General features: G+C 43.4%; 3 protein-coding genes across 3 annotated transcripts in view; 2 read left to right on the top strand and 1 right to left on the bottom strand.

Annotated features, from left to right (window-relative positions):
- Nucleotides 1–7405, top strand: part of LOC126562613 (uncharacterized) — a 37284-nt gene extending 29879 nt beyond the window's left edge. The window contains exons 4-5 of the mRNA XM_050219164.1: nucleotides 5311–5506; nucleotides 7036–7405. Coding sequence (XP_050075121.1) covers nucleotides 5311–5506; nucleotides 7036–7246 — 407 coding nt within the window. The 3' untranslated portion in view covers nucleotides 7247–7405. The remainder of the gene's footprint in view (nucleotides 1–5310; nucleotides 5507–7035) is intronic.
- A 5370-nt stretch (nucleotides 7406–12775) lies between these two features.
- LOC126562454 (TBC1 domain family member 13) lies at nucleotides 12776–14467 on the bottom strand. Its single transcript, XM_050218966.1, has 6 exons — nucleotides 14441–14467; nucleotides 14274–14347; nucleotides 14072–14197; nucleotides 13703–13989; nucleotides 12964–13487; nucleotides 12776–12896 (listed from the first exon to the last, which is right to left on the bottom strand). The coding sequence occupies exons 1-6, from the start codon at nucleotides 14458–14460 to the stop codon at nucleotides 12782–12784; spliced, it is 1146 nt and encodes a 381-aa protein (XP_050074923.1). The 5' UTR covers nucleotides 14461–14467; the 3' UTR covers nucleotides 12776–12781.
- A 1729-nt stretch (nucleotides 14468–16196) lies between these two features.
- Nucleotides 16197–24732, top strand: LOC126560971 (neurofilament heavy polypeptide-like). Its single transcript, XM_050216920.1, has 5 exons — nucleotides 16197–16344; nucleotides 22080–22360; nucleotides 22580–22774; nucleotides 23059–24659; nucleotides 24714–24732. The coding sequence occupies exons 1-5, from the start codon at nucleotides 16305–16307 to the stop codon at nucleotides 24730–24732; spliced, it is 2136 nt and encodes a 711-aa protein (XP_050072877.1). The 5' UTR covers nucleotides 16197–16304.
- Nucleotides 24733–26381: the final 1649 nt, after the last annotated feature.

The raw sequence follows: 26381 nt of genomic DNA on the forward strand, positions 1-26381 counted from the left end.
AGCTGACTGCACACGTGTTTATAGATGTAGATGCAGCACAAGAGCATGCTTGTTTTTCCATCAAAATCTTCACCACTGCTCGTTTCACTCCCATCCACCGAGAATGTGGACGTTAGGTACGTTGTTCGGAAAGAATGTGTTCATAAACAATGGTTGAGAGAAGTAAAGTGGAACCCAAGTATGGAAGAATATGATGACCTCTTGTGCTTGTTGTCCTGCTATAGAAGATTGGCATCTGTTTGGGAGGATAAGTTTATCATAGGCAAACTGTGACGTAAATGGATAATGTTTATGAGCACATTGTTCAACAAATTGAAGAAAATGGAGATTGTTACACTAACGGTAGGAATTTTACATAGCTGTTATTTATAACAATATAAATGAAATTAAACGAGCAAATAGTTTTATAACTTTCCTGTACGATCTTGTGGAAAAGAAGACAAATATTTGGTAACGGCAATTTAGGAGGTTCTCACAAGGGCTGATATGATGTATTCACGTAATATTTTGTGACCCTAGCAGCTCAATCATCAAGCAGGATATAATCTAATTAAGGCTACACGCTTTCGATAACGTATCGTACATTAATTTTGTGGCGATGTGCCATATTACACCATCACCTAGAGCTTATTTAATACCATTGTGTGCTCTAGTACCGGTAATCATTAGCTTGTATCAATACGCACATACACACACAGAAACACACACACCAAACGCGAACCATTGATGCGTGGCTACGACCGGTAGCAACAACATACACACCAACTTCGAGAGCCTGCCTTGCATAATTATTTCATTAATCATCCACCAAAATGGGTCCTCTCTTTTCGATGCGTTTTTGTTGATTGGGAGGGCAGAAAGGCCATGGTGCGTCCCGAGGGATGAAACCGATGCCGATAATCCACCTAAATTGGCACTTTTCGCTGTTCTATTTAACGATATGTCACCATCCGCACCATGTGACGAGTGTGCGTAATGTTATGGTTTGAATGACTTGCTGAAGAGTGTGCGTGTGTGGTACGCACCAAAGGACCGATGGGTGGTGGAACATTTCGATTTAGCAAAGAGTGATACCACTCATTAAACCTTCAATACTCCCCACGGGACTGGATGAATGTGGATAAATCGCTACGCGTACAGCCACTTCATCCTGTCAAACACCAGGCGTCGCCATCGTTACCATCACCCGGGGCTACCAGGTGTCTCCATTAGCAACAACTAGATGTACCATCGTGCTTGTCGGTTGAAGTACACCGTTCGACATTCCATTTTGCGGTCACACTCTCGTGAACTTGCCCTTCACAGCGAACCGGTAGCACTGGAGCACACCAAACAACTGCTACTGCTTTGAATTTACAATTGCGGCGAAAGGTAGATGTCATCAGGGGTCTAGGTACGAATGTTAGACGCTCATCGCCCTTGCAACGGGACCGTCCAAAATGTCAACCAGTCAGGGTACCCCCGGGTCCCTTGACTTTTCATCCAACTGCTCGTCCGAATTGTTTCTCCCCGTGTGCCACCATCCTATGTGCATCAAATAAATCATTCATTTGCAGACCCTTGGGAAGCTCCCCCGTCGTGGTAGCACTGATTTTCGGATGGTGTTTTCTTTTTGCCGGAAAAGACCTACAACAAAGGCCAATACCCAATCAACGGTAGGCCGTAAAGTTTGAGCACCCGCAACCTACATCCATTGCCTTGTTCACTCACAGCGAACCACTGGCACTGATCTGTTTCTGTGCCACGAAATATTTCCTTCAAGCCTTTTGCCACTGTCGTGTTGCTAAACTGCTCGGTGAAAACGGTGAATCTAGTCAAGGGCAAGGACAGCAATGTTCCATAGCTAGGGGTACGCATACACACGTCTGTCTGTGTGGAATGGTTTGCGGGCTAAGAAAAACTGGAACATTGGCGGAGACCCGATACAGACAGAGTAAGAAAAAGCGTTCCATTGTGTTTCCATTGCCGGCATGACATTGTGAGGGGGAAGTGGATGAAGCGCAACAAGAAGGACAGACAACGTGCGCCATGTCGTGCTGAAGCTCAATGTATTGTACGGGAGATTCTCAGCACGCTGGCTGGGAGCTTTATCCGGACATGGGTTTGTAACATAAATCAAAATTGAGTCTTGTCCGTTGGAGAGGGCAGATTCTGTTTGCCGTGCTACAACCGAAAGGACATTGATTGGAATGGATGGCAAGGAAATGTTGAAAAATAAAATTGCGCCCTTTAAACAACCGAGCAGTGGGGAACAAAATAATGCAAAGTAAATTTACATAAAGTTTGAATAAAATATATTAGAGTTGTATATAATATTTACTCACAGGCTGGATGAGAATATTACAAATAAAGCCAAAATTCTACTTTAGAATCCAAACTCTAATGTAATTCATATGAAATCATTTTCTTGATTAAATTGCAGTTTTTAATCAACGTACTTTTAGTCAAAACCCAGCTAAAACTTAGTCGAATTTTCAAGAAAAGAAAACAATGATACAATTTTCGCACTCAGCTTTTTACAGTCCATACTGCTTTTATTTCTATTTGCATTACACAGAAATAAAATTCTCGAAACGCATTCATCGTTGCGAATTACGGAAAAAGTAATTACTCACGAGCTTGGCCCAACTGCTTCAAACCCGTTTGCTTCACTTTTCAAAAGATCACCTTTTCACCATTCACGGACCGGTGCGACTGAACCGTTGCATTCTTTGCAAAGTGATTTTTAATTATTTTGCAAGTGCCTAATTTTCCACTCGAGCGAACAAGCTCCACGGGCGTACCCGGGGAAACGGATTCCCAAGAAACACTTTACATCTTGACTTGCCTGGCTAACCTCCCGGGTTAGCCGTCCGCACGTACTGCGAGGCCGGAAGATAATTAAATGAAAGCTTGCGGACAGTGAATAGATATTCGTGTTCGTGTACGCTAGACCTTCTCCCGTTTTTTGTGTGTGCTCACTTTCGGTTCGGCTTAGTGGAAGATCCTTGCATAAACCGACGTCTTACTTGAAGTTGGGTTGTGCATAGTTATATCGGTCCTTCATACACCGCAACCGTAATCCACCGGCTCGGTAAAAGGGTTTCAGCAGGGGAAACTGTTGAGCAGTGAGCCGGAAAAGTACGGAACAACAGACATTAGTGCTTTCTTTCTCACTTTCGCACCAGTGCTCCTACAGTGAGAGTCGTGGGTTGTCACGAAAATAGGAATATTCACCGAGATGCTTTCGCTGCGGCGCTAACCAGTTTTAGTATCGTATCTGTCACTCAAGGTATGCGAATATTCTTTTACGCTCACGTCTACAGCCGACAATCCATCCATCATGTCCATCCATAAGAAATGAAGGAGGAGAAGAGCAAAAAAACAAATGCAAGGATCAAATGAAGGTCGCCGAAGACGTTTCCGTGTGAAAAAGGAGTAAAAACAAATACACTTTTTCTCTGCTACTTTCAAAAAGCATGAAGCAGAAGTGACATGGGAATATAAATATATATATTCATGTATTAAAAAAATACAAGCAATCAGATAGAATTGCATATTAATGGAACATTATGCTGTCTGCATTATGTTCATTATGGTATTATCTCACTCGTGGGATTGTCGTTGGGTTTTTTCCCGCCCTCTGGGAAGAAGCAAAAGCAATATTTATGCATGATGTTATGCCATCAACCGTGTCGTGTGATGCGCTCTTGGCAGTGGCCCACTATCTGTGGGAAGTGACGGTGAGAAATTAAAGCAATACACAAAGGTGGTATTCCGGTGATGAACTGAAGCAATAACTCTTCGTTGGCTGGACATGGAAGAAAAGTGGACGATTGAAGCGGGGCGAATGAGAAATGAGAGAAAAATTAAGGTTGTGATTAGCAAATTGAGACATCATTCCAGCTCAATGAATCATCCCTGATGGATTGGGTGAACAACAATGTGATTGTTGCTGTTGTTTTGCATCGTTTATTTTGTAATGGATATTTTAAAGTTATTATTTGTGAAATCGCAGCTAATTTTCTATGGTTATTCTTACATAAATAGTCTTATAAATAGTCTTAATAGGCATACTTTAAAGCAAAATTTAAATGTAAAGATTTCTAATCATCTGGTGCCTTTGTTTGCCATCATTTTTAATAATGATTTATGTATATACGTTCTAATTTTTATGCCCTAGGCCTAGAAAGGAGCGCAAACGAAAACTAAAAAATAATATTTTTACATGTTGGCTTAACGACCCGTAGGCCATATCGGCCATATCAGCCATAACTAGCTTGATGGAATAGGCTATTGGATACTGCGTAGTTGGATAGTCAGTTGGACTCCTGAGGAACGGTCCGGATGGGATTTGAACCGTGATCCTACCATGTTAAGACCGGAGTCACTATGGAATCGGCAACTAGCACCCTAAAAATTCATCAAAACCGCCGGGATTGAGAGTTGCTATTTCTGACTTCCTTGGCGTGTTTCAACTTTAGCTAGACAGACTTTACTTTCCTCTGCTTCTTGGCTTAAAGATCCTAAAGTCACGCCGACCATCGAATGACTTAATAGACTTGCCGATACCATGCAATTGGATAGTCAAGTCTTCAGTACGAGGGGACGGTCCGGATGGGATATGAACCCCGGTCTTGCCGTTTGAAGGTCAGCACCGATTATGATTAAATGGTCCTGTAGCAATACGACCCTGCCTTCCTTAAATAGAAAAAGGAAGGTTCGTTCCCTTTTATTTTAATTATGGCTATCAGAATGGAAATTTGAAAACTCTACCCCAACTGTTTTAAGTTTTCGCACATGTTTTCACTTACTCAATTTTTGTTATTTTAAGGTTTGGAGCGAATATTATGCATTTGTTAGACTAATTATGGTAAAATGATTGGCTTAAAAGCAACAAAACTTTCATACCAACCCCAACACTTCCAGGGACCAAAATAATCCGGAAAAACCACCTGCCACGTGCGACATTTATTGGATTTTATCACACTTTACTTATCAACATTGCAGGCTATCATTTTCCCCAATATACACGCATCCCTTCCAATAATTTCTACTCTTTACTTTCCCCAATCCCTTTTCCCTTTCCAATCGATCGGTTGAATCGTTCAAAATTTGTATCATCTTTTCCGTCATTGCCGTGTCTTGTCGCTATTACGATATCCCGTCGAGCCAACTCTGTCTCTGCCTTCGGTATCATCTACACCACTCTTAAATTAATCCATCCCGGGGGCTCAAAGTTCGGAGGCTTCGTTTCATTTTTCCGCATCGCATCACATTACTTTCATTTAACCGCGTTTTTTGTCTTTCTTCTCTTTCTGTTCCATGCAGGCCTTTGGAGGATGTCACGCCATCCGAACTACTTCGGCGAGATCGTTATCTGGTGGGGCATCTTCGTTATTTCGCTGAACGTCATCGAGGGCATCGAATGGGTCGCTATCCTGTCGCCGATCTTTACGACCCTTATCATTCTCTTCCTGTCCGGCATACCGGTTCGGGAACGGTCGGCGGACGAGAAATATCGGGAGTAAGTATCTTGCCACAAACACAAACAGAAACGCCGTTATCGCTTGTTACAAAAAAAAAAAAACAATGAAGCTTAAAAGTTCAAACCAATACAAATGTCCAAAAAGCTACGGGACAACACATTTTTATAATAGTGTGCGAAAAATTCGATGAGACGAGGCGTTGATTCTTGACAAAATCGTCCCACTTCGCCCACTTTCCTGCGATGGGTCAAACGGTGGCAGGCGTCAGCTTGTCTGGTGCGTTAATTTAACCTTTCTCGCTTCCCTTCGGGGCGGGCATGGGCCAGCCATCCGAAAACACTGATTGCGAGTGACAAGCGATTTATGTTTTTCGATGTCGTAAATTATTTTCTAACCCCGGTGCAGGAACGTAATCTTTCAATGAATTTCATTTTCTTGGAATTGCACCGAACACCAAGCACACCAAATAGTGGTGGTTTTCCATCGCGCTAAGGCGTAGATAAGATGTTGACATTTTCCGAGTCACACTTGAGTTAGGTATGAATAGGTCCTGGCTTCAAGGTGAAAGGTGGTCGGAAAAAGAAAAACCTCTCCTCCTGAGGAAACAATAAATCCACTAATGAAAAGAATCATCTCTGCACTGCCGCCTGTCGCTGCCTGGAATTGGCCACAATAATTTCACCACAAATGAACATTCCAGGAAAAAAGAAATCATTTCTTCTTGTAGGCACAGTTTAAAAAACAACAGATAAATAAAACGACACGATAGGAAAGCATCTCTTTGTGTCGAAAATAGCCTAGCGGCGGTACAAATATGCAAAACAAACGCGCGTTGTCTTTCGGAAGTAGCATATCTGTATCGAAAAGTAAAAGTGTATCGGGTTTTGGGAGCAGAACGCTTCCATTGCGTGCTAAGCACCAATCGAACGATAACTACTTTTGCCTGGTTGAAAGCAAGAAAAGAACAGCTTTGGTCACGCTAGTTAGATGGTTTAATGCGAAGGAATTGCTTCCTTCTTTTTATGATTTTTTTCTCTCTCCATCTCTTTTTCTCTCTTTCTTCGATGGGAAGCCTTTTAGGTCGAAGTTTTTGGTCACGTAATGAACGCGATAAACACCGAAAACGAGCATAACTGGTACATGCATTGGAATCCGGGTGGTTGTTTTTCGTAGTCGATTTATTGCCACGATTGTGCGCTGGACCCGGTGTTTTATGAAAGGAAGCAAATTGGAAGCGTTTAAGATTGAAATGATTGGTTTATTTATTGTGGCTCGTTGTGGTTGACGTGTTTGGTCTACCGGAAAGTGATGGGAATGTGATGTTTAGCGACACATAGGTAACGCATGTAAAAACCTTTGAGAAGTTTTGAGGGTGGTTAAGAGTGTGGTTTGATGAGTTAAAATAATATCGCAATTTGATTATATGTTCTCGGTGGGACCCGATTAAAATTATGTACTGTGAGTGTGATTGTTTCATTCATCTTTTTTCCTAAATCCTCTCTATGTTTCTCTTCATCTCTCTTTCTATTTCTCACGACACAAAACAAACACACACATTAATCAACAGTGATCTCGAGTATCGAAAATACAAAGCGTGCACCTCACCCCTCATACCGATCCCCCCAGCAATCTATGCTGAGGTACCACGTGCGCTCAAGTTCATCCTGTGCTGTGAGTTCCCGCTGTACGATTCCCTCGACAAGCGCCGCAAAGACGAGGGACCGTTCGCGATGACCACGTCCATATCGGTGGCACACTCGCACTCTACCCACACCTAGCAATCGGGTGGAATGGCTGCATCGGGACACTACTACCATTCCTACTCCGGCGGTGGCGGTGGCGGAGGTGGAGGAGGAGGGAGTACGAGCACTTCCAAGGAGCGCAACTCGATAGGGCGTGTGGCCAGCTACTCCTCAAGCCATCGTAGTGGTGGCAGCGGCGGCGGTGGTGGTGATCGTCGAAACGAACGCTCCACGTCCTCGCAACAGCAGAAAGAACACTACCACCGTACCATCAGCAGTAACAGTGACTTCGAGGACTCGATCGTCCCGGATCGGATCACCTGCATATCGGGTGCGGCACATCCACAGCAACAGCATCACCACTACCATCATCACCATCATCATACGCACCAGCAGCATCACTATCAGCAGTATCACCATCTGCCGCAGCAACATCTGCAGAATCTGATCGGCGACGGTAATAGTTACACGTCCGGTTCCGCCCAGATAACCACCATTTTGTGATCCCGTCGTGGCAGTTTCGCGTGCGCTTTAGACTTTGGGCTGCTTTGATGATGATACGGGGCGGCATTAGCGGCACTGCCTCACTCCTGCTGTGTAGTATACATATACATATAATAGGCCTACTACTACTGCTACTACTACTACTACGATCGGTTAACGTTTGTACAGAAAACTTGTTGCGAGATGGTGGTTGTGGTGGTGGTGCATTGTGCTGCAAGATCTCTGTGCCATCCCAAATGGGCAGGGTTTTCGCAGTTTGCTCGTTCGGTTTTTCGTGACGATAGTTAAGTGAAATTATATAAAATACGTTAAGAAATGTAAGCTAAATTTTGGGCCAACAGCGCATATTAAGTGTAACGCCGGTGGTCCCGAAAAAGCGTTCCGTTAGTTCGTTAAAAGAAGAAAAAGATCGTTCAAAATCTTGCTAGTTCCTGTTCAGTCCGTCAGTCGTGTCAGTTGCGTAGAGCTTCTTTTATTTAAGCCGTAGCCGTTAAGAGTTAAGATTCCCAAATACCTTCGCTTGATGATGCCCAACTTTGCCGGAGCTCGTACAAGTTTGTCAACAATTGTTATTCAACTATGCGCTATAAGCATCGAATAACGAATCCAGGCTTCGGTAGGAGGTTCAGTAGCGCGCACCAAACTTTTCTCGGATCTTGGATCGCACAAAACGAGCAGCAGCTAACGACTCGAACGACGATAATGATGACGCTTGAAAAGTATGTATGTAGTATGTGACCTTTCCGTTTGAAGTTGCGTTTCTGCCCTATCATTCAGTGAGAATAGTTGTTGTTGATTTGTTCATGTTCCAACCACTGCTTGATGATGCCTTGCTACGGATGTTTTGCTTTTTGAAGAGTTCGTTTTGTCGCTTTTCATAACATTTCTTTTTCTCGACTGGTACATTATACTCTCTCGCGCTTCGATTGAACTGTACTTCATGTACATATATTTCCAGCCAGGTATACTAACCCTTTTTACGGACTACTCACACGTTCGAGTGGGGTTCCTTTATGTGCTGCAAACATGTTTGCTATCGCAATTGAAACTGAAACTAACGAGCATATGGGCAGGAAATGATGTAGAGCTTTCGTTTTTCTGTTCATATTGTTGCGCAGTTTTCAGAGTTATAATACGAAGCAAAAACGATAAATAAAAATAAAGACTTCAGGTAAATGATTCTCCAAATGCTCGCTTGAAGTGTGTTTGAATATGCGTGTTTGTTGCTGATCAGGGGAAAAAGTCTTGAATATCTGGACGCTTGTCGACTTTTGTTCAAAATGTGCACGCTGTTTGATGCCAAAGAAATCAAACGATTTCATTATGGTTTGCTCAAGCTTGCCAGGCAACGGTGCAATCCGGTGAGATTTCGAAATAAAATTAAACAAGCAAATATATGAAAAAGGCAATATAAATTGATTTTAGGAATGTTGCAAAAAACTACAATTTGTTGGAAAAAAGCAAGAAAATTGGAATTTTCCATAATTAAGAGTAATAAGTAAAAGAAAAAGAATTTAAAAAAGGCTACAAAAAAAATTAACAACTCTGAGCTCGTAGTGATTAGGAAAAGGATAAGAACGAAACAAAAAGTGAAACATTAAAGTTGATAAAACAATTGAAAAACAATCGTAAGATAAAATTGAAAAATTACACCAAAACTACCCTGTTTCCAACTATATAAATCTACCTTCCATAACCTTTTTTCCGCGAAAGTGCGACGAGGTACGGACGGAAAAGTGGGGTTTAGTTTTTCGCAACAGTTTCGAATTTTAATGATCACCGTTTTTTACTACAATCACTCTATATTATAGCAGGAACAATTCTATTCTACTCTCGTATCTAACCTCTTTTTACTATGCAACCCAAACACACAATCTTTACTACTCTTGCATCTAACCTACCTTTCCACACTAGAAGATAAAGAAACTTAAAAGAGAAAGCAAAAAGTATATATAAAATCAAGCAAAAATGACAAAACAATTTACACCTCTCTCTCTCTCTATCTCGCTCTCGAACCATATTATGCTCTCTGCACCCTTAAGAGTAGAGTAAGCTAATCAGCAACAGTAAACCTTATACCGAAATGTAGAACTGATAATTAGAAACTAATATTATGCAGATCTCTTACCTTCTCTGCATCCTGGCAGTTAGAAAACTGAAGTGCTGCTGGAAGGCGTAGATAAAATGCAGGATAAACTTATGCGAAAATGAAAAAAATGATTTATAGAACGTTTAGAGGACACAGAAAACCCATCAACAAATCCCTGTCTAATGTAATACTAATATTCCTATCGAATTTGGTCGTGTTCAGCAAACGCAAACAAACAAAAAAAAGCATAAAACAACAACACCAGTAGTGAGACATTTCCCAAGACTTAGATAGTGAGAACTGTTCTGTTCTGACTTTTTCTGTTTGGTTTTACTTTTCTACAGAACTCAACCACACGTGTATACCTAGAAACGGGAAAGGAAAAAAAGGAAACAAACACAAAACGCACATCTGTTGTAACCTTTTACCACCTGTTGGACCTTACCTTTGCTCAAATTTCTTCAACAAATCACCACCAAAAACCCGGTTCTTTGCGATCGTGCACCAATGGTAGATGAGGACGTTAAAGAGTAAGCAGAAAATAGCAACCCTCAATCATTACCAAATTTTATCCCCACTAGACTAGTGAAGAGGGCTCTTTAACTTTCAGGCTGAACGTTTGCATTAGGACAATAGACAGATAACACAATGGATCAATCCTCGAATCATCCTACGTGCAAGCATTCTATAAAAATATTGCCGCTCGTGTTTTGGGCTTTTGGAGCCTTGGAAATCTCCATCTGGGATGCACTGAGATTTGATGAGGTGCTCTGATGTAGAATTGCACCAAAACAACGATCATTGTTGAGGTTAGTTTGGAGTCTCTACGGTCTTAACACGTCAGCTGCTCAGGTTGCCAGATGGACAGTTGCGTCTCGTCACCATGTTGTGGATGTCACCTGGATATTCAGTTATGCTCAAATCCTACGTTCAAGAAGCTTTCCGGTCCTCAGCAGCGTCACAGAAATTGAACGAATATTGATCCGTATTTGACGCAGTATGTTTAAATAATGAGCTCCAATGTAGACTTCCACAGACACATCGGTCGCCGTTGAGGTTAGTTTGTAGTCTCTTCGGTCCTGACATGTCTGTTGCTTATTTTAATTTATTCTCCCATGAACAACTTCTGAACTGTCAGACACGGACGGTAAGTTTTGTGTAAAAAAGTCCATTTTGTGGAGGACATTTTGCACTGTTTAGATTGTTGGATTTAACCTCATTATTTTCCTACTTTCTCTGCTCCGGGACTTATTCAACAGCATCAACAAATCTTCTGCTATAATTCCTCGTCTATTTACGGTACAAATTTGTCGTGTGCATAAAAAGATGATTAGGACACAATGGTACATTGAATCATTTTTAAAATCAATCTATTTCTTAATGCAAACGTTAGTCTCATCATCAAAATAAGAAAAATGTCAATTTTTATCCCTACACTTCTTGTTAGAGCCAAACCCGGGTACTAACTGTCAATAAAACAATAGTTAAATCTACCCACACTCAGCATCACAAGCAAACAAACAAGAAAAAATCGAAGCACAAACACATCCCACCACCAATTAGGCTATGGAAAGTACGGAACAAATTTATCACACTATTCTAAGCGGTAAAACTAAAATGGGCGGATCGATTTAGTCACTCATCAAAACAGGAAAATGGTTCAAACGTGCGACATTCACAGTAAAAAAACAAGTTAACCAATTATACTACAAAACCTTCAGCGGAGCACAACAGTAAACCAAAAACCCTTAAAAGCACAACACAAAACGGAGACAACCAAGCGTAGATAGGAAAGGAAATACAACAAAAAACAGAAGCAAAGGAATGGAAAAGGTGTGCGAGAAGAAGTAAAGTATCGAAATGATAATCAAATGTGTTGCAAAAAAAAAAAACACGTGTAAGACCAATGAGCAAATTAGAGACACAAAAGAGAGAAAGCCAAGCAACATATGGTTATTTTAAAAAGATGAAAAGTACACCGAAAAAATGGAAATGAATAAAAAAGAAAGAACATCATAGCTCGTGTGACGGGTTCAAGATGGGAAACCAAAACAAAATGGATTTCAAAGACAGTTTAAAGCGATGGCTGAAACAAAGTCGAGAGAGAAGATAAAAAAAACAACCCATTTTTAGCTTGTAAGTGAGAGCATATATACAAAAAAGGGAGTCATTGCCGATATATTTTTAGCAGGAACTAATTGGGGAGGAAATAAAAGAGAAACAAACCGAGTAGTTAAAGCAAAACAAAAAAAACACATACCAAAATGAGTCGAGCAAGCAGAAAAATGGTGAAAACAACATACACAAACACACGTTATTAGATCAAAAAGCGTAATAATTGAACTTCAAGTGCGTAGAAAATGAGTAATAGAAATGAGATAACAAAGAAGCAAAACAAATTCGTGCGCAAGATAACAACAAATTAAAAGACTTACTACTTATTAGTATAGCGTGGCAATATTACTAACAACAACAAGAAAAAAAAGAACAAAAACCAACTATATATATACATACATATATATATACATATAATGATCATTGATTCTTTCAAAAAGATATATGAACGCAAAACAACTAACTAGTAAGCAAAAAAAAAAGAAAAATTATGTACCTTTACTGTGCGCGATAGCACACAAAAAGGGCAATTTAAAGTAAAAAGTATAAACCGACAAACAAATTGTGCATTTGTGCAAGTAAAGCACCTTGCAAACGGCAAAAACCCTGGCGTAATCTACTACTGCTGGCCCCAGGAAAACTGTTTGCAACTGTTGAAGCGAAAAAACACCCGGCCTTTCTTCTTTCATCCATCCGAAACAACCATTCCATGGGAGGCTGAGTTCTAAGGGAGAACGTTTTGCATTCGCTCTTATTTTATTTGGAACGAGTTGAGTGTATGTTTTATATAAAAAAAATAATTATATACGAAGAAAAAAAGAGGTCATCCAAAGCTTGATTGCTTACGCGTGTGCACGAAACCGCTAGTCGAGACAGGTTGCCTTCCGCAGCACGAGTTTAATGTCCATTGCTGGGAAGTTCTGTAGCAGCTTCACATTGTTCGCAAAATCGTTCTCTAAAATCTGTTCCCGTAGTAAGCTGTAATGGGGAAAAACGCGTACATATTTAGCAATAATCCCGCAATCGATCAGAGGTTCACACTCACAGTATCATCGCGCAGCAGATTTTGATCAGGAAATCGTACCGCTTGTCATCGGCAAAAACCGAATCCCAGATGCGTAACACATCCGGCAGTGGAAATTCTTGCGACAATAGCAACGTTAACCACCGGAAGCTGTAGTACTGCGGATAAAGTTCCTGGTCTCGCAACCGGTTCCACACTTCGGCGTCCTGTTCGTGCAGCAGATTCGACAGCTTTGCCATCATGCCCTTAATGCCACCCTCCGATTCGTCCAGTGTTTTGATGAAAAAGTCTCTTATTTCACCCATCAGTGCGGTGAAGCAGAAGAAACAGTCCGCCTCGGCGTACCGGCGATACTCGAGATGAGGATCGGACGCGAACACGTAGTAGATCGGTCCAATAATCTCGTTCATGCCTTGCACGTAACCCTGGCCTGGGTTAAGCTTCGCGTACAGGAACAGTATCCGTTCGACAACCTCCCAGTGTGCTTCCTGACCGGCATCCATCGCTTCGTAGCTTTCCGTTGCTCGCTTTGTGATGAGATTGATCTACCAAGGGAAAGGAAAGTGTTGTACAAAATTGGTCGCATGCTCGACCGTGGAAAGACGTATCACTACGATTTGTTAGACCTACTTGCTGTTGGAGCGATGTGATTGTAGGAGGGAAAAATAACAGACGGTGTTAGTTAGTCAGAACGCTTGTGAGGAATTGTTAATCGTATTAAAAGAGGCGTGCAAGCTTTATGGGACACAGATAAGCTTACCTTTGTCATGCCGATACCCTTTCGCTCTACATTGGCGGAGCTGAGCGTTGTCGGCGCGACTCGTACATGAAGCTTTCGTTCGCGTTCTTTCACAAACTCACAGGGGAATTCGGTTGCCTGCTGAAAGAACGATATATCGGGACACAGGCGACGTACGTCCTTATCGATCTGCAGCAACACTTCGTTATCCCTGAAGAAGGTGCTCCAGTTACTTTCCGGACCGTCACTCAGCGGATGGTCGATACACTCGGGACCATCCTGCTCACCGGGCGATATTACCATTTCCTCTGGAATAGAACAAACAAATAAAACAGTTCAACTCGAATCAAAACGGTATTACGGAGCATTTTCTTCCAAAAAAACACTCACTGACAAACTGTTTGTACAGTTCACGTTGCTTCGTTAGCTTCGTTGGCCATGATGATTTTTTCGGACCAAGATAGCCCAGCAGAAGCTTCCAACAGAGCGATCTGAATCCATTACAATCCGGAATGCCTGCAACGAATTTCCAAAACAAAACATTACAAGTGGGTAGCCCAATGAGAAAACAAATTCGCTAGTGGGCGTTTACCATTGAAACAGAAGCTGCGAAGCACTTTCAGATCAATCTCATCCTGCTCCAAAATGTTCTCCAGATCGGCCACACTACAAAGGGAACGGTAGATTCCAATTAAAGGTAATTGCCAATCACAATCGTCTCAACAAATTGCCCAGCCAGAGCAGGGTTCAAACGTGTACCGTATTTTGTACAGCGACATTTTACAACCAACCGACACACGCACTCGCCGTCATGCAGACAGTGATGCCAATTGTTCCCACCCACGTAAAAGTATGCAACCAAAGGAGAGAAAAAAACAGTGTTTAAAAAATGCAACCCAAAAATTTCACTCTCACTGTCAGCGCTTATTATCACACAGAAGATTGCATCGCAAGCAAAGATTTGTTTACGGCTTTGTTGTTGTGTTGTAAAATCATAACATCAGCATGACAGCTGAGTGCCCGGGTGAAAAAACTCAGGCAAACCATCTATGCTGCGGGCACAGTGATAGACACAAAAAAGGACGATTTTAAGGGGCACGTGGTTATATTTGAAAATTGTTGTTTTATTTTGAGATAATTTATGATTTTTTCAAGCTTTTTTTACTGCTAGTAAGTTTATTATTAGCTAAAGTGAGAAAGTTTATATTGTAATACGTTAGAATTTAAAAATGAGATAGAGAATAAGAAGGCATCGTTACAAATAAATATCACATCAGCTGCAGATTGTTTAAACCAAAACTAAATAATTATACATTTTTTCTGTGATCGCTTTCTAGGAATGAGAAAACAATTTCTATGATTTTCGTGAGAGAATCGCACAAAAAGAGAATATTGTTTTAGCTACATCGAATCGTTTGTTGAAAAGATCTCCCGCTTAAGAATCAGGCGAGAGCATTTTCCTTTGCTGAAATGGTAGTTGTGCTTTTCTCGCTCAAAGAAAGGTGGAAGAAAATCCATTCTCCCCCTGGTTCAGTTTCGAACGACCGTACAAGCTCTCATTGCGTTTCTTCTGGCGCACAGATTTACATCTCACGTACACGTCCGACGGGCGGTGCGCGATCGGGTCCCCAGTTTTTCCCGTTTTGTTTTCCTCGGGTTCGATTAGCTTTTATTTCCGCGGTTTTTTTTTTACTTTAGTTTTGTTTTGCGATCAGTTTTCTCCTTTTGCAATTTTGTGCGCTCTCGCATTTTCCGTTTTCGATTGCATCCCTTCCTGTGACGGTTGCGCTTGGCGTACTTACATTCTCCCTTCCGATCGTGTGGGTTGTAGCAGGTGCTCACGCACAGCACGCACGGTTATCCGAGAGAACGGTAGGTCCACGTATCAAACCAGTCCGTGATCAGATCGCGATACTCAACAACGGCTCGGGAAGGGACCGTGATCGATTAGAATAATTCTCGGATCGGATCTTTTCCCGTAACAGGATCTTTAGGAACAGGATCGACGCGATCGATTGTGTGGTTGTGTGAGTGTGGAAATCGAACAGTGTTCACGGAGGAATTCTTCACTGACAAGAATTTCTGGCTTCGTAGTGACACGCCATCAATTTGCAACAGTAACCCGGTTGGCATTATACGTAGAGAACTGGTACGGTGTGCTTCTTCCGTAGGTCCCGTAGCGTGTTCGAAACTCGAGGGAAAACAACACGGATAAAAAGCTGAGCCGATGCGTCAGCTAGTGAGTTTTCGCTATAAATAAGTATACGATACCGACAGTGCTTGCAAAATAAGAAATAAGTGAGTAGCGCTGCAAAGGGAAAGAAGTATATATTTAATAAATAGAGCGAGTAGATCGGAAGTTCAGCGAAAGCGAAACACGAGAAGAAAAAAAAACCTCTCCACACGGGACGATCCGCGAATGTAAAGGTGAAGCTTTGAACCCGATTGCAGTGACATCACAAGTGTGAAGCCGTAGTATCCACGAGCAAGCCATAAAACGACACCAAAGAAAGTGAGGTTAATTTGGGAATAACCAGATCGTGCACCGATGGGACTGTGGCATCCCGTGGCAAACCGAGTGTGTATGTGTGTGTAGTGTAAAATTTATGAAAACAAAATAAACATGGAAAATGACCCGAAATCCTCTCAGGACTCCGCAGAAGGTAGGTCCACACCGGGATGAAGATCGACCTCTGTTTGAAAGCCCTTTTAAAATGCTTAAATTTCCCGCTTTTCCCCTCCTCAATAAAGCTGTATGAGTTCTCCAAAAGATCCTCAAAGACCTTTTCCCGCTTGTCCCAGTGACCTTAAATCGAATGCACCGACCATATTCCCAACGAGCTTGCTCGCTAGATCACACGATATGGCTCCATCGCGCAAGAAGCGTTCCTTGGCCCAGTTGCTACTGTACGTGGCACCTGTTGTTGTGGGTAATTATGGACAGGCCCGGAATGGGTCGGACGGTAGACATCCTCCGTGTTGCATCTCGCATCAGCACATTATTAATAAGTTCGACTACCGATTACTTAGCGTATACGCATGCACACACATACACGTTCGTGAGGTTTTTGGTTGGAAGTACACCCCCATTAGCCATAGACAAACGCACACTAGCGCCTCAGCTGTCTAGGTTGAGCGCTTCTCGGTCCACTCAAGATCGACGCAAGCCGGTGTCATCCTTTGCCGTTACACAACCAACCGAAGGCTATATTTATCCGGTCCAACCGGTGTACGGCAGTGATCTCGCACAAAACGGAGGTTAAATCGTGTAGGCAATCGGCCAGCAAGGCAGTAGTGTTGGACATCATACAGTCGACAGAGGACACAGTTTATGTAGGTTGGGTAATGTTTTTTTTTCTTACCGGAACGATCTCTTTCTTTCGCTCGAATCGTCCAGAGAATGTCATTCGCTGGTCTCGTACGCCTCATAGTATTAACCCACCTACAAAAAGAAAAGAAAGATGGAGCACTTAACATGTCGGCTGCTGAAAGGAATGCAATCCAGGTTGGAAAACTGCAGCCGAAGAGAGATTTGTACGATCGTTTCGTTTGATCCGAGATTTGTTGGTGCGTGCGGTACACAAATCACTGCAGTTTGTGCTGCGACAAGAGCAGCGAACACCGCACAGAACACCAATGGGGCGGAAAAAAACGAAGCAATCAAGATCTATGGTTGGTGGCCTCGAGTCCCAGCAGTACCGTCACTGCGATCAGGGACACTCCATCTAAAATTAGCGTCTTTTACGTTCTCAGCGAACCGGGTTGGGCGACAATTAAAAATTTGGAAACTGCGCTGATAGAATTTACACCACGAGCACGGGATCTAGGAATTTATCGACTTGGAACCGTAATTGAAAGGCATCCGCAAGTAAATAGTTTTGTGAGGAGGGCTTGGGGCTTGAAAACTCGAAGGGAATTGTTTCCACGAATAGTTTCCGCTTCGGTCGTACAGCATCGTAAAAGTAACGATTAAACTTACGTAAAACTTGTTTAGTATTTTTTTAAATAATATGACTAAATCGTCTCAGCAAAAAAAAAAGTAACCAACCCATCGAAAATCGTTTTTTGTTTTCGTGTCTCTGTCAATAAATAATGGCTTGCAGAGGCGTAGAAAAAAAAAACAGAGATATCTCTGTCAGTTTTACGAGGTCACGTTGAAGCTCGTATCAAAATAAACTGAAAACCCCAACATCTGGTTGAGATCGATTCGCCCAAGGACCATGAAAATGTGTTCATTCATTTCTAGCGACGAGCAGCATCGGTAGCAATGTGCTTGGGATGGATGGATGAGAAAACTCGGCCCAGCGGGTGTTCGAGATGTCACCATGAATCGTGCAGTGATTTATGTCGAACGAAGGCTAGGACTGCACATAAAATATGCCCGACTGTCTATCGATGAGACTTGCATTGACCTTGACCTCGGCGAGAAACGTGTGTCTTGATATGGGCTATACATTAGAGAGTGTTGTCGATGCACGGCACGAATCTGCAATTTATTAGGGTGAGCAATTTTACATCGTTTAATTCACAAACAATAGGAGTGTTAAACGATTTTAAATTGACATCTTACAGTGCAGGGAAGTTATATGATATCCATAAATTAAGTCCTTCTCAATATACGTGTTCGGCGAAGTTCGGTGACGGTATTGCCACATTCCGCAAATATTCGAAAAGTTAATTAATCAATGAAAGTTTAGCAAAACTTAGCCAGCGCCGTCGTCTACTCCAAAATCGTAGCCTATCTGATGGATGCATCAACACATGCATCATTCCTGAAAAATTTAGGACCTGCAGGCCTCTTCTGTCAATGTAGATGGTAGGAGGACTTTACCAACTGGTTTGTCAGGTTTCATCCTCATGACACGACCAGGAGCCTGGCGATGCGGTGCACTTTGGTAAGATCACCGTTACAGACAGCTTTATTGTCCTTCTAAAAATACGGCTAAAAATCTTTCCAAACATATTCCTCACGAGCGTGACGGGTTTTGTCAGTATTATAAAAAGTTAATGGCTCAGAGGCGTATGTGAGCGCTGGAATTATGAAGGTTCCATATGTACATTCTGGGCTTCGTTCGAATTGGCAGGTTTTTAGTGTGGAGAAGTTTGTCGAAGAACGACTTCAAAGGTGCGATCAATTCTTTGTTCTTCATCCCTGCGCAAATCAACATTTTTTTAGCTAAAAACAGCTTGTTAGTGTTTTCAAGCCCAAGTTTCGGATAGCCCTCACCAGTCCAATTGAAGAAAAGACAGACGCGCCCAACTCCATAGTCCTCTTTTCTGTTATCAAAGAGTCCTAAGAGTTCTTGTTTCTATTTTGTATCAGTACGGCTACTATTTCGCTGGCACTCGGTGACTTATAGTCGTCAGACTATCGTAAGTCTAACGAAAAACATTGCAACATGTTAACAAGCAACACACAAACAACCAATCCGGTCGGCATGTATCAATAAACAAGAGCATCAACATGCCAAGCGGATGATCGCATCCGATATTCCATAATGTACCGAACGTTATTACCGGTTGACAGCACTGACAACCAATAAATGATCCCGTGCTGCATAAACAACCCACAACGAAATTCGACATCCATTGAAACAATCCCGAACAGCTAGTTTAAAGGCGTACGTTGCATTTAACCATGTGTGTACCAAGCCCTTTAGAGAGATTATCGGTTCTATGATAGAAATCGTTACACTTGAACAGTTTCATTCAATTTGTCGAATGGTTCTGCTTGGTAGAACAAATTATATCTGTGGGGTTGGTTCGCGTCTGACTTCTTCCGGTAGTCTGATAGACTCTGATGAACGAAGAAAATATTCTTGCCAAGAGAGGGTACATTCAGTCAACGTGCTTTCGCCAACAGAAGTGTTTTTCGATACGAATTCTTATTGTCAGTTCCGTGTACAACAGTGTCACCAAAAAATGCGTAAAGTTTTGATTACAATCATTACGATCCATTACCGGCGTAAGCTTACCACCACTCTTTAGTGCATGATCGTGCTCTAAAGGAGACAAAACCAGTAAAGTAATGTCTTTACACGATAAAAATAACCAAACACATTACTCAGTCGCTTTTTGGGGAACGAAATTGTCTCAACAGACCCATCCGGCGGGATTGTAAGGAAACTCGCTCGCTCTAGTGTGTGCTCCCGACCACAACCACTATGCAAGGGATGCGTCAAGGACAGTTAGTACGGAACAGGCAAACTCGTACCCCATCACCAAACGCGGAACTGCTTGGCATGGCAGGCAGGTAAAAAAAATCCAAAACCATTTTGGCACAACCCGTGCAACAAATCCATGACCTTCCCTTTCTCAGCACGGTGCCGCCTTAAAGCCCTTTGCTGACGCGTTACGTAACGGCATCCGTAACTCGTTCCCGTTCGTCAGTCTTGTTTGGGTGGAGTAGCGTTTTTTTCCGGAAGCGAGACTATTCTCAAACTAAACCTTATTCTTGCAAACGTTCATGATCGCCGATCAGTCGATCGGCAAGTACCGCTCCGGTAACGTTCTTCCCTGTCCGGGGTGGTGGACTATTATTTTTACACCCCTCAACAAAAACCTACGAACGAATACGTCAATTGACGCCATTAGCGAAAATCGAACGGGAAGCACTAAAACGTGTCTGGATGCTCTGGCATGACGGACGCGTCATGCCCGATTGTGCGTCACCCTTAGTTAGTGCGGAAAGCGACATCCTCGAACATGTACTTCACCGAATTTCCCACTATCGTGCGAGTGTAGTTAAAGATTGGTTTGAAGAATCAAATTTTCGTACAGCACACACACACAAGAAGTTCGGTGTGCTGTATGTTTGAATATCTGTCGGAATCTGTCCAAAAATATCAACCGTGTTTCAGTGTGTTGCGTGGCCGCTGTGTTGCTTCAACTGAACACCCACAACCATCAACAGAGAAAAGAAGACAAAAAAAAACCGCCCAAGGAAACATTTAAATCTCGCACGCATACTGGCAGAGTTTATCATTATGTAAATATTTAGCTACCCCGCATTAGGCGGCCATCCCGATGCGGCTCAAGTGCTCAGTGTGAATGGTTTGGTCTAGAAGCTGTGCGTGCGTACGCCGACCGCTTCTAGGAGAAAGAGTGTTAATTGTTAAACAGTGCAAGAGAAGGTGTTTTATTTTGCTGTTGGTCACTGTTATAAAGATTGCAGACCTCAAAGTTGCATTCCATTTAAAATCGCGAGTAACCCTGTGCCATGCACGTGCATGCCAAGAAAAGTCCATAGTGAGAGAAGAAAGAGACACACGTGTTCGCCCGGTGTGAGAGGTTTGTTGGCCCGCCACATCAACTTTATTCGACAATCTTGCTCGTAAAGCCACAACTGGAGATGAAATGATCGTGCTGTTCTTTGGCGTAATGGCAAACTACGGTAATGCTTCACCACAATCATGCGCATAGCGCACCATAGAAACTAGTTGGGTAGGAGAGCATGGAGGACCGAAATGCCGGCTGTTCGAATAGGATGCACGACACGTCAGTTGCAATGCTGAGAGCAAACGTTCGCTCTGTTTATATCGGAGAAGATTAAAACAAACTCCCACCTTTTTTTGAGGGGGGGGGAAGCTCGTTCTCAGGGCGCTCCAGTGCGAGAACGAGCTGCAAAGTGCATCGAAGCCAGACGTGCAATCCTCGCATAAATGTTTCGCTTTGTTATTCTTTCCAAAAACCAGCATCAAGCATGAGTCCCAACACTATCAAGCTACGGATAGTCCATGCGTTTCGCAAATGTACCTACAGTTCCTATAAGTTTTCGGTAGTTTCCGGTGTCAAAAAGTGATAATTGTGGTCGATTTGATGTGCTTTTTGGATGTGAGCCGAGCGCGATGTGAGCGAATAGCTAATGTGCGGACGTTCTGATTTGCTATTCCCATTCCATCACAAACCTCCATCATCGCTTCATGTGCCTTTCACCCATCGGTTGTTAGTTAAACGCGATGTTTATTGCCACCTCAAATAGCCCATCGACAAGTGCTCAGTGTTAATGGAATTAGCACTTGCTGTTCAACCGATGAGAAATGTGTATTCAATACCGAACAGAACTGAGAGCAAACTACGGAGCTAACGAGTCGTAGCATAAATTCCATTCCCCATTTCAACACACATTTATCTGCCACAATATTTCATCTTCCTCGCTTAATATCAGTCAAGGCGCGAGTTTCACTTTCGACACGTTCGCCTCACACCAACCCGTGTATCCCGCAGTGCTAGTTCTTCTCCATTCGCACATCACATACCTGTCGCAATTCCGCTGAAACGTGTTAAACACGTTTCGACACCTTCTCATCCGCAAAACCAATTAGCGTTGGCAATAAGCGATACTAATGATGTTATTCTTTATTTTGCTTACCCAACTCATCCCTATCCCGCCGGACAGTGTCTCTGCGCAGTCCTGGAGAGCCGGAAACGACCATACTGGAAGAACAGCGGACTGGAGTCGTAGCCAAGCTGACCGCTGTTTCGGATGCTGCTGTTGCTGCGGCAGTATCGGAAAAGTCTACCACAGATAAGAGCTCGTTTGCTGGGAACCTGGAGAGCACGCTGAAGGAGAAGAACGTTCCAATTAAGAAGAAGCTCTCACAGGAGGAAGATACCGGTGTGGAGGAGGAAGTAGAGGAAGAGGTTGAAGAGGAAGTGGAAGAGGAGGAAGAAGAGGAGGTGGAAGAGGAAGAGGAGGAAGAGGAGGAAGTGTCTGTGGAGGAGCAGAAGAAAACAGTTGAACCACAGCCTCCGGTAAGTAGGCCACCGAACAAAGAGGACGAACCTATCAAACAACTGGTAGAAGAATCCTTGCCAAATACGGAAGTCGCAAAAAATATCCCTTCTGTTGATGATTCCGATGTTAACGTTACCACTGAAGAAGTATTGATCCCGGAGCCTAAAGAAGAATTGAAACCCGATCCATCCGTTGAGGAACCTGAACTACCAAAGGAATCGCCTGCGGAAGCAACGGACGCTGCCAAATCACTCGGTGACAAAGACTCTACGCTTGAGTCGAAAGAGCATGGCGATAAGCCAATGGTGCCACCGCAGACCTACCTCTGGGAGGAGGTTAAGAAGTCCAAGGAACAGGTAAGCGATGTAAGGTATCGGCCAATTTGAGTGTCCGCTTTCAGTGAGCAGAAAGAATCATCGAAAAGTTGCTTTTTAGCCGTGGTATGCTATTGTGCTTCTCTTCCATTATGAAGGACTTCTGGTCCATAATTACTCATCTGCGCTGCTTACACTAACCGGGCATTCATTATAGAGTCAAAATGCTTCCCCTGCCGAAACCCGCTCGCACACTGGTACTCCAAACTAATCACACCCTTTTCTTTCTTAAATGTTATCATTTTGTAACGCGTCACTTTCCACAGGGAGGATATCCATGGACGCATCTGTACAAAGGAGATCCGGAGGAAGGTGCGGAAGCAGCCCAACTGTCGCAGGAATCACCTTCGGCGAATCGTCGACGAAAGGGCGAAGAGCAAGCGGTAGAGCAGGAAGAAGTGTTGGCAGAAAAGAAGGTTAAGGTACAGAATGGGGAACATCCCAACGGTACCACCGGAGATCATCCGATGGAGGTCGATCAGCCGGCCACCTCGAATGGACACTGCGAAGACGCAGAGGCTGGCCCAAGCGAACCAAAACCACAATCGCCAAGACGCAGTAGAAAGCGCGCTGCGTCCCACGAACCCGAATCGGGCAGCCGCCATTCCGTTCGGGAAGAGATCAAACACTTCCTCGACGAGCATCCGTCTATTCGTAGCTTTAGCAACAGTCTCACACGGCAGGGCAAGAAAACGCGCACCTTCGTGAGCCGGTCGCTGGAACGTGCGAAATCGATGGCTGATCGACAGATCGATCGTGCCCGCGTGCAAATGAACACGCTGCGCCGCAAGAAGGCTGCATCGGAACCTCGCAGCCTTCCGGATCAGAAAATTCTCAATCTGCGGGAATCGCCTCGCCTGAATAATCGTGAAATACCGGCCTACGTTGTGCGTCAGCCGAGTGATGAGGTGATTGAGGTGGTAGATGAGGAGAAGATCGTTAAGGTGACGGTGGAAACGGAAGCCTCCAAGAGTACTGTCGTTGTGCCGGATGAGATTATAGAGCTGCCAAAGGATCCAGAAGATCGTACCGTGGAGTCGGTGGAGGAGCAAATCATGGTTGTGGAGGTATCTGGCCCACCAATGGCTGCCCCAGTCGATGAGGATGATCGTTATGAAATTATTGAACCACCAAAATCGGAAACTGTGGCTGTCGTTGAACAACCACCACCAGTTCTCGAGTCACCGATCGTCCCGGTAAAAGCAAAACCACCCCTAAAAGCTCCTCGCAAAAAGAAGGAACATCACTACGAAGATATTGAAGATTTTGAACCGCAACCGACAAAGGATGCTGCTCCGGAATCTGCTGGCGATGCAAAATTGCAGCGCCAAGAACACATCAAGGAAGAGGGGCTGGATCCAATCATTGGAGAAATGTTGGGTAACGACAAGATCAAGATATCGCTCCAACTGCAGGATGAGAAGTTTGTGGACGACATGTTCGGCCGGCGAAAGCATCTGGACGAGATTTTGCAGCAATCATCCGAAGACGAGCGGGAAAAGGAACCGGTCAAGTTGGCAAACAAAGGCCTGCTCGCACCTATATCCTCTATCGACTCCACGTCCTCCGACGAGGAGGCTCGCCGTACGCATCTCAGCACACTAGCGGAAGAAAGCGATACAGGCAGTATCGATGGCGGTACACCGTGCAAAAAGCAGGACTCTCTGAAGGAGTCAGAATTACCACCGGTGGCAGAGTGCAGCAAAGAGTTAGAGCTAACGCCCGCCGAAGAGCATCTACTGATGGAAGCGGAAAAGACGACTGCAGAAGAGTCGCCCCCACAGGCTGCTGTAGAATCGGAAGCGGAAGCCGCTCCGGTGGTGGAAACCGAGCAACCGAAGGTTGACACTCGTTGGTCAAAAATGAGGTACGTAAAGAGATGCTTTCGTGTGCGCTTCTGCTTGCAATCAACGTGCTGTAGATCGTGTAATCGTCTCTAGTCGTCTATGCTTTTGTGCCCGTTTTCAAGATCAAGATGAATAGCGCGTTCTTTTTCATGAAATTGTACCTTTCCTAGCACATTTGTCACGCAAGATATTAGAGCATACTAAATGATCTAAAGCAAGTTAAAATTGCAAAAATTTGTTTGCGATTGCGTCAACGCAAAGACAGTGCGAAAAACTCCTGTCTACCGACCGGGACCGATTAGATTCAACCGTCTGCATGCAAACGTTCGCTAATAATAGGCAAGCGTATCCTACGGTCAGTAAAAGCCCGATGATCTATTTTCGTGGTTGAGCGACCAATATGTATTCAGTGAGCGGTAGAATTTATGTGTCCACATTGCAAATTAGGCGCTCACGCCTATGACCTATGTTTTAAGGAACCCTTTCTCATGGTTGTGGTTATGAATGAGACAATTCAGGCTGGGACGAAATTTGAGAGCGAACCTCCTCACTTTGACTAACTGTTGACATGCTTCCACCCTAAAGGGGATGCGTTAACTTGGTTGAGTAAAAAACGTCTTGGGATGCAAAACATGACTCAACTACTCACCCTTAGTTGGAACGATGCCAACTACCTTATGACATCCATTTGGACGATGTTCACTGTAAACGCTCGACAGTCGAAAGATTGATGGAAGTAAAATAGCGACCAAACATGTACAGCGTTGTACAGACACTGCGAATTGCTTAACCTGCAAGTCCGCAGATATTGGTGAGTGTGAGGTATGTAAACTATTGATGGCTGCGAACAACAAAGCAGAGATTGTTGGACGATTGACTGTTGAGCAGGTGTAATTAATTAATGTAGAATGGCCGTTAAGAGGTCCTACTGTTTTATTGCTTAAACAATATTCTATAGAAATCAGTTCCCCCCTTAGTTCGCTCTTATTTCTCAAAATAAAAGAGAAACAAAATATCTCTGTCAGAAATACTAATACACTCAGAGTAGAGAGCCAAGCTGTCAAAGCACTCGATCCTCTAGAGGAGGCAATGTAAACGAGCACACCTCGTTACGTTTATGTTACTCATTTCATCAATCATAATATGGTTTGTGTGTATGAAAAATGAGTTTCCCCAATAAATGGTTCTCCCAGATCTCTCTTCTAAATCACCTCGCGAGATCTCCCAAAAGCATTCTTGTTTTTTTTTCGTTCTTTCTTGAGTAATGTATGTGTGTTGGTGTATCCTCTACAACTTCAAACCACTGCCGCAACAACCTACGATGAGCTACGACGGTTGAAGAGCTACACTTTGCGCGTTGGCACGACATCTTAAATATAGCGCCTGCACATTCGATCAACACACGATCGGCAAACAACAAACCGAGGTTGATCCCGGCGGCAAAAACAGAAAGGCAAACCCCGATGGAGGCGCATGGTGGTTGATCTTTTTTCGGTACGTGTTATGAATGTGTTTGTGTGTGTATTTTTCTTTTTTTCCCTCGCATTCATCCGTTCTCTTTCGGTGCTTTGAAGAGAGGAAAAGTGAGAATGGGGTAGTCGGTTTGGCCGGTGTTCGGGCAATTCAAATTTTGCACTACGTCAACCAGAGCCACATCCCCAGTGTCGAACGGAAAATGTTGGCGTTCACAACAACGACGGGGCTGCTGCAGCGCTGCTACTGAGCGATCGTCTTTATTTTAT

The sequence above is a fragment of the Anopheles maculipalpis genome, chromosome 3RL (assembly GCF_943734695.1).
Source record: "Anopheles maculipalpis chromosome 3RL, idAnoMacuDA_375_x, whole genome shotgun sequence".
Taxonomy (NCBI): Eukaryota; Metazoa; Arthropoda; class Insecta; order Diptera; family Culicidae; genus Anopheles; species Anopheles maculipalpis.

Coding starts and splice junctions, on each gene's coding strand:
- LOC126562454 (XM_050218966.1), bottom strand. CDS start 14,460: ATGTCGCTGTACAAAATACG. Junction 13,990..14,071: donor ACTGTACAAACAGTTTGTCA/GTGAGTGTTTTT, acceptor GTTCTATTCCAG/AGGAAATGGTAATATCGCCC. Junction 12,897..12,963: donor ATCTGCTGCGCGATGATACT/GTGAGTGTGAAC, acceptor TCCCCATTACAG/CTTACTACGGGAACAGATTT.
- LOC126560971 (XM_050216920.1), top strand. CDS start 16,305: ATGGAAAATGACCCGAAATCCTCTCAGGACTCCGCAGAAG. Junction 16,345..22,079: donor CTCTCAGGACTCCGCAGAAG/GTAGGTCCACAC, acceptor CCCGCCGGACAG/TGTCTCTGCGCAGTCCTGGA. Junction 22,775..23,058: donor TTAAGAAGTCCAAGGAACAG/GTAAGCGATGTA, acceptor CACTTTCCACAG/GGAGGATATCCATGGACGCA.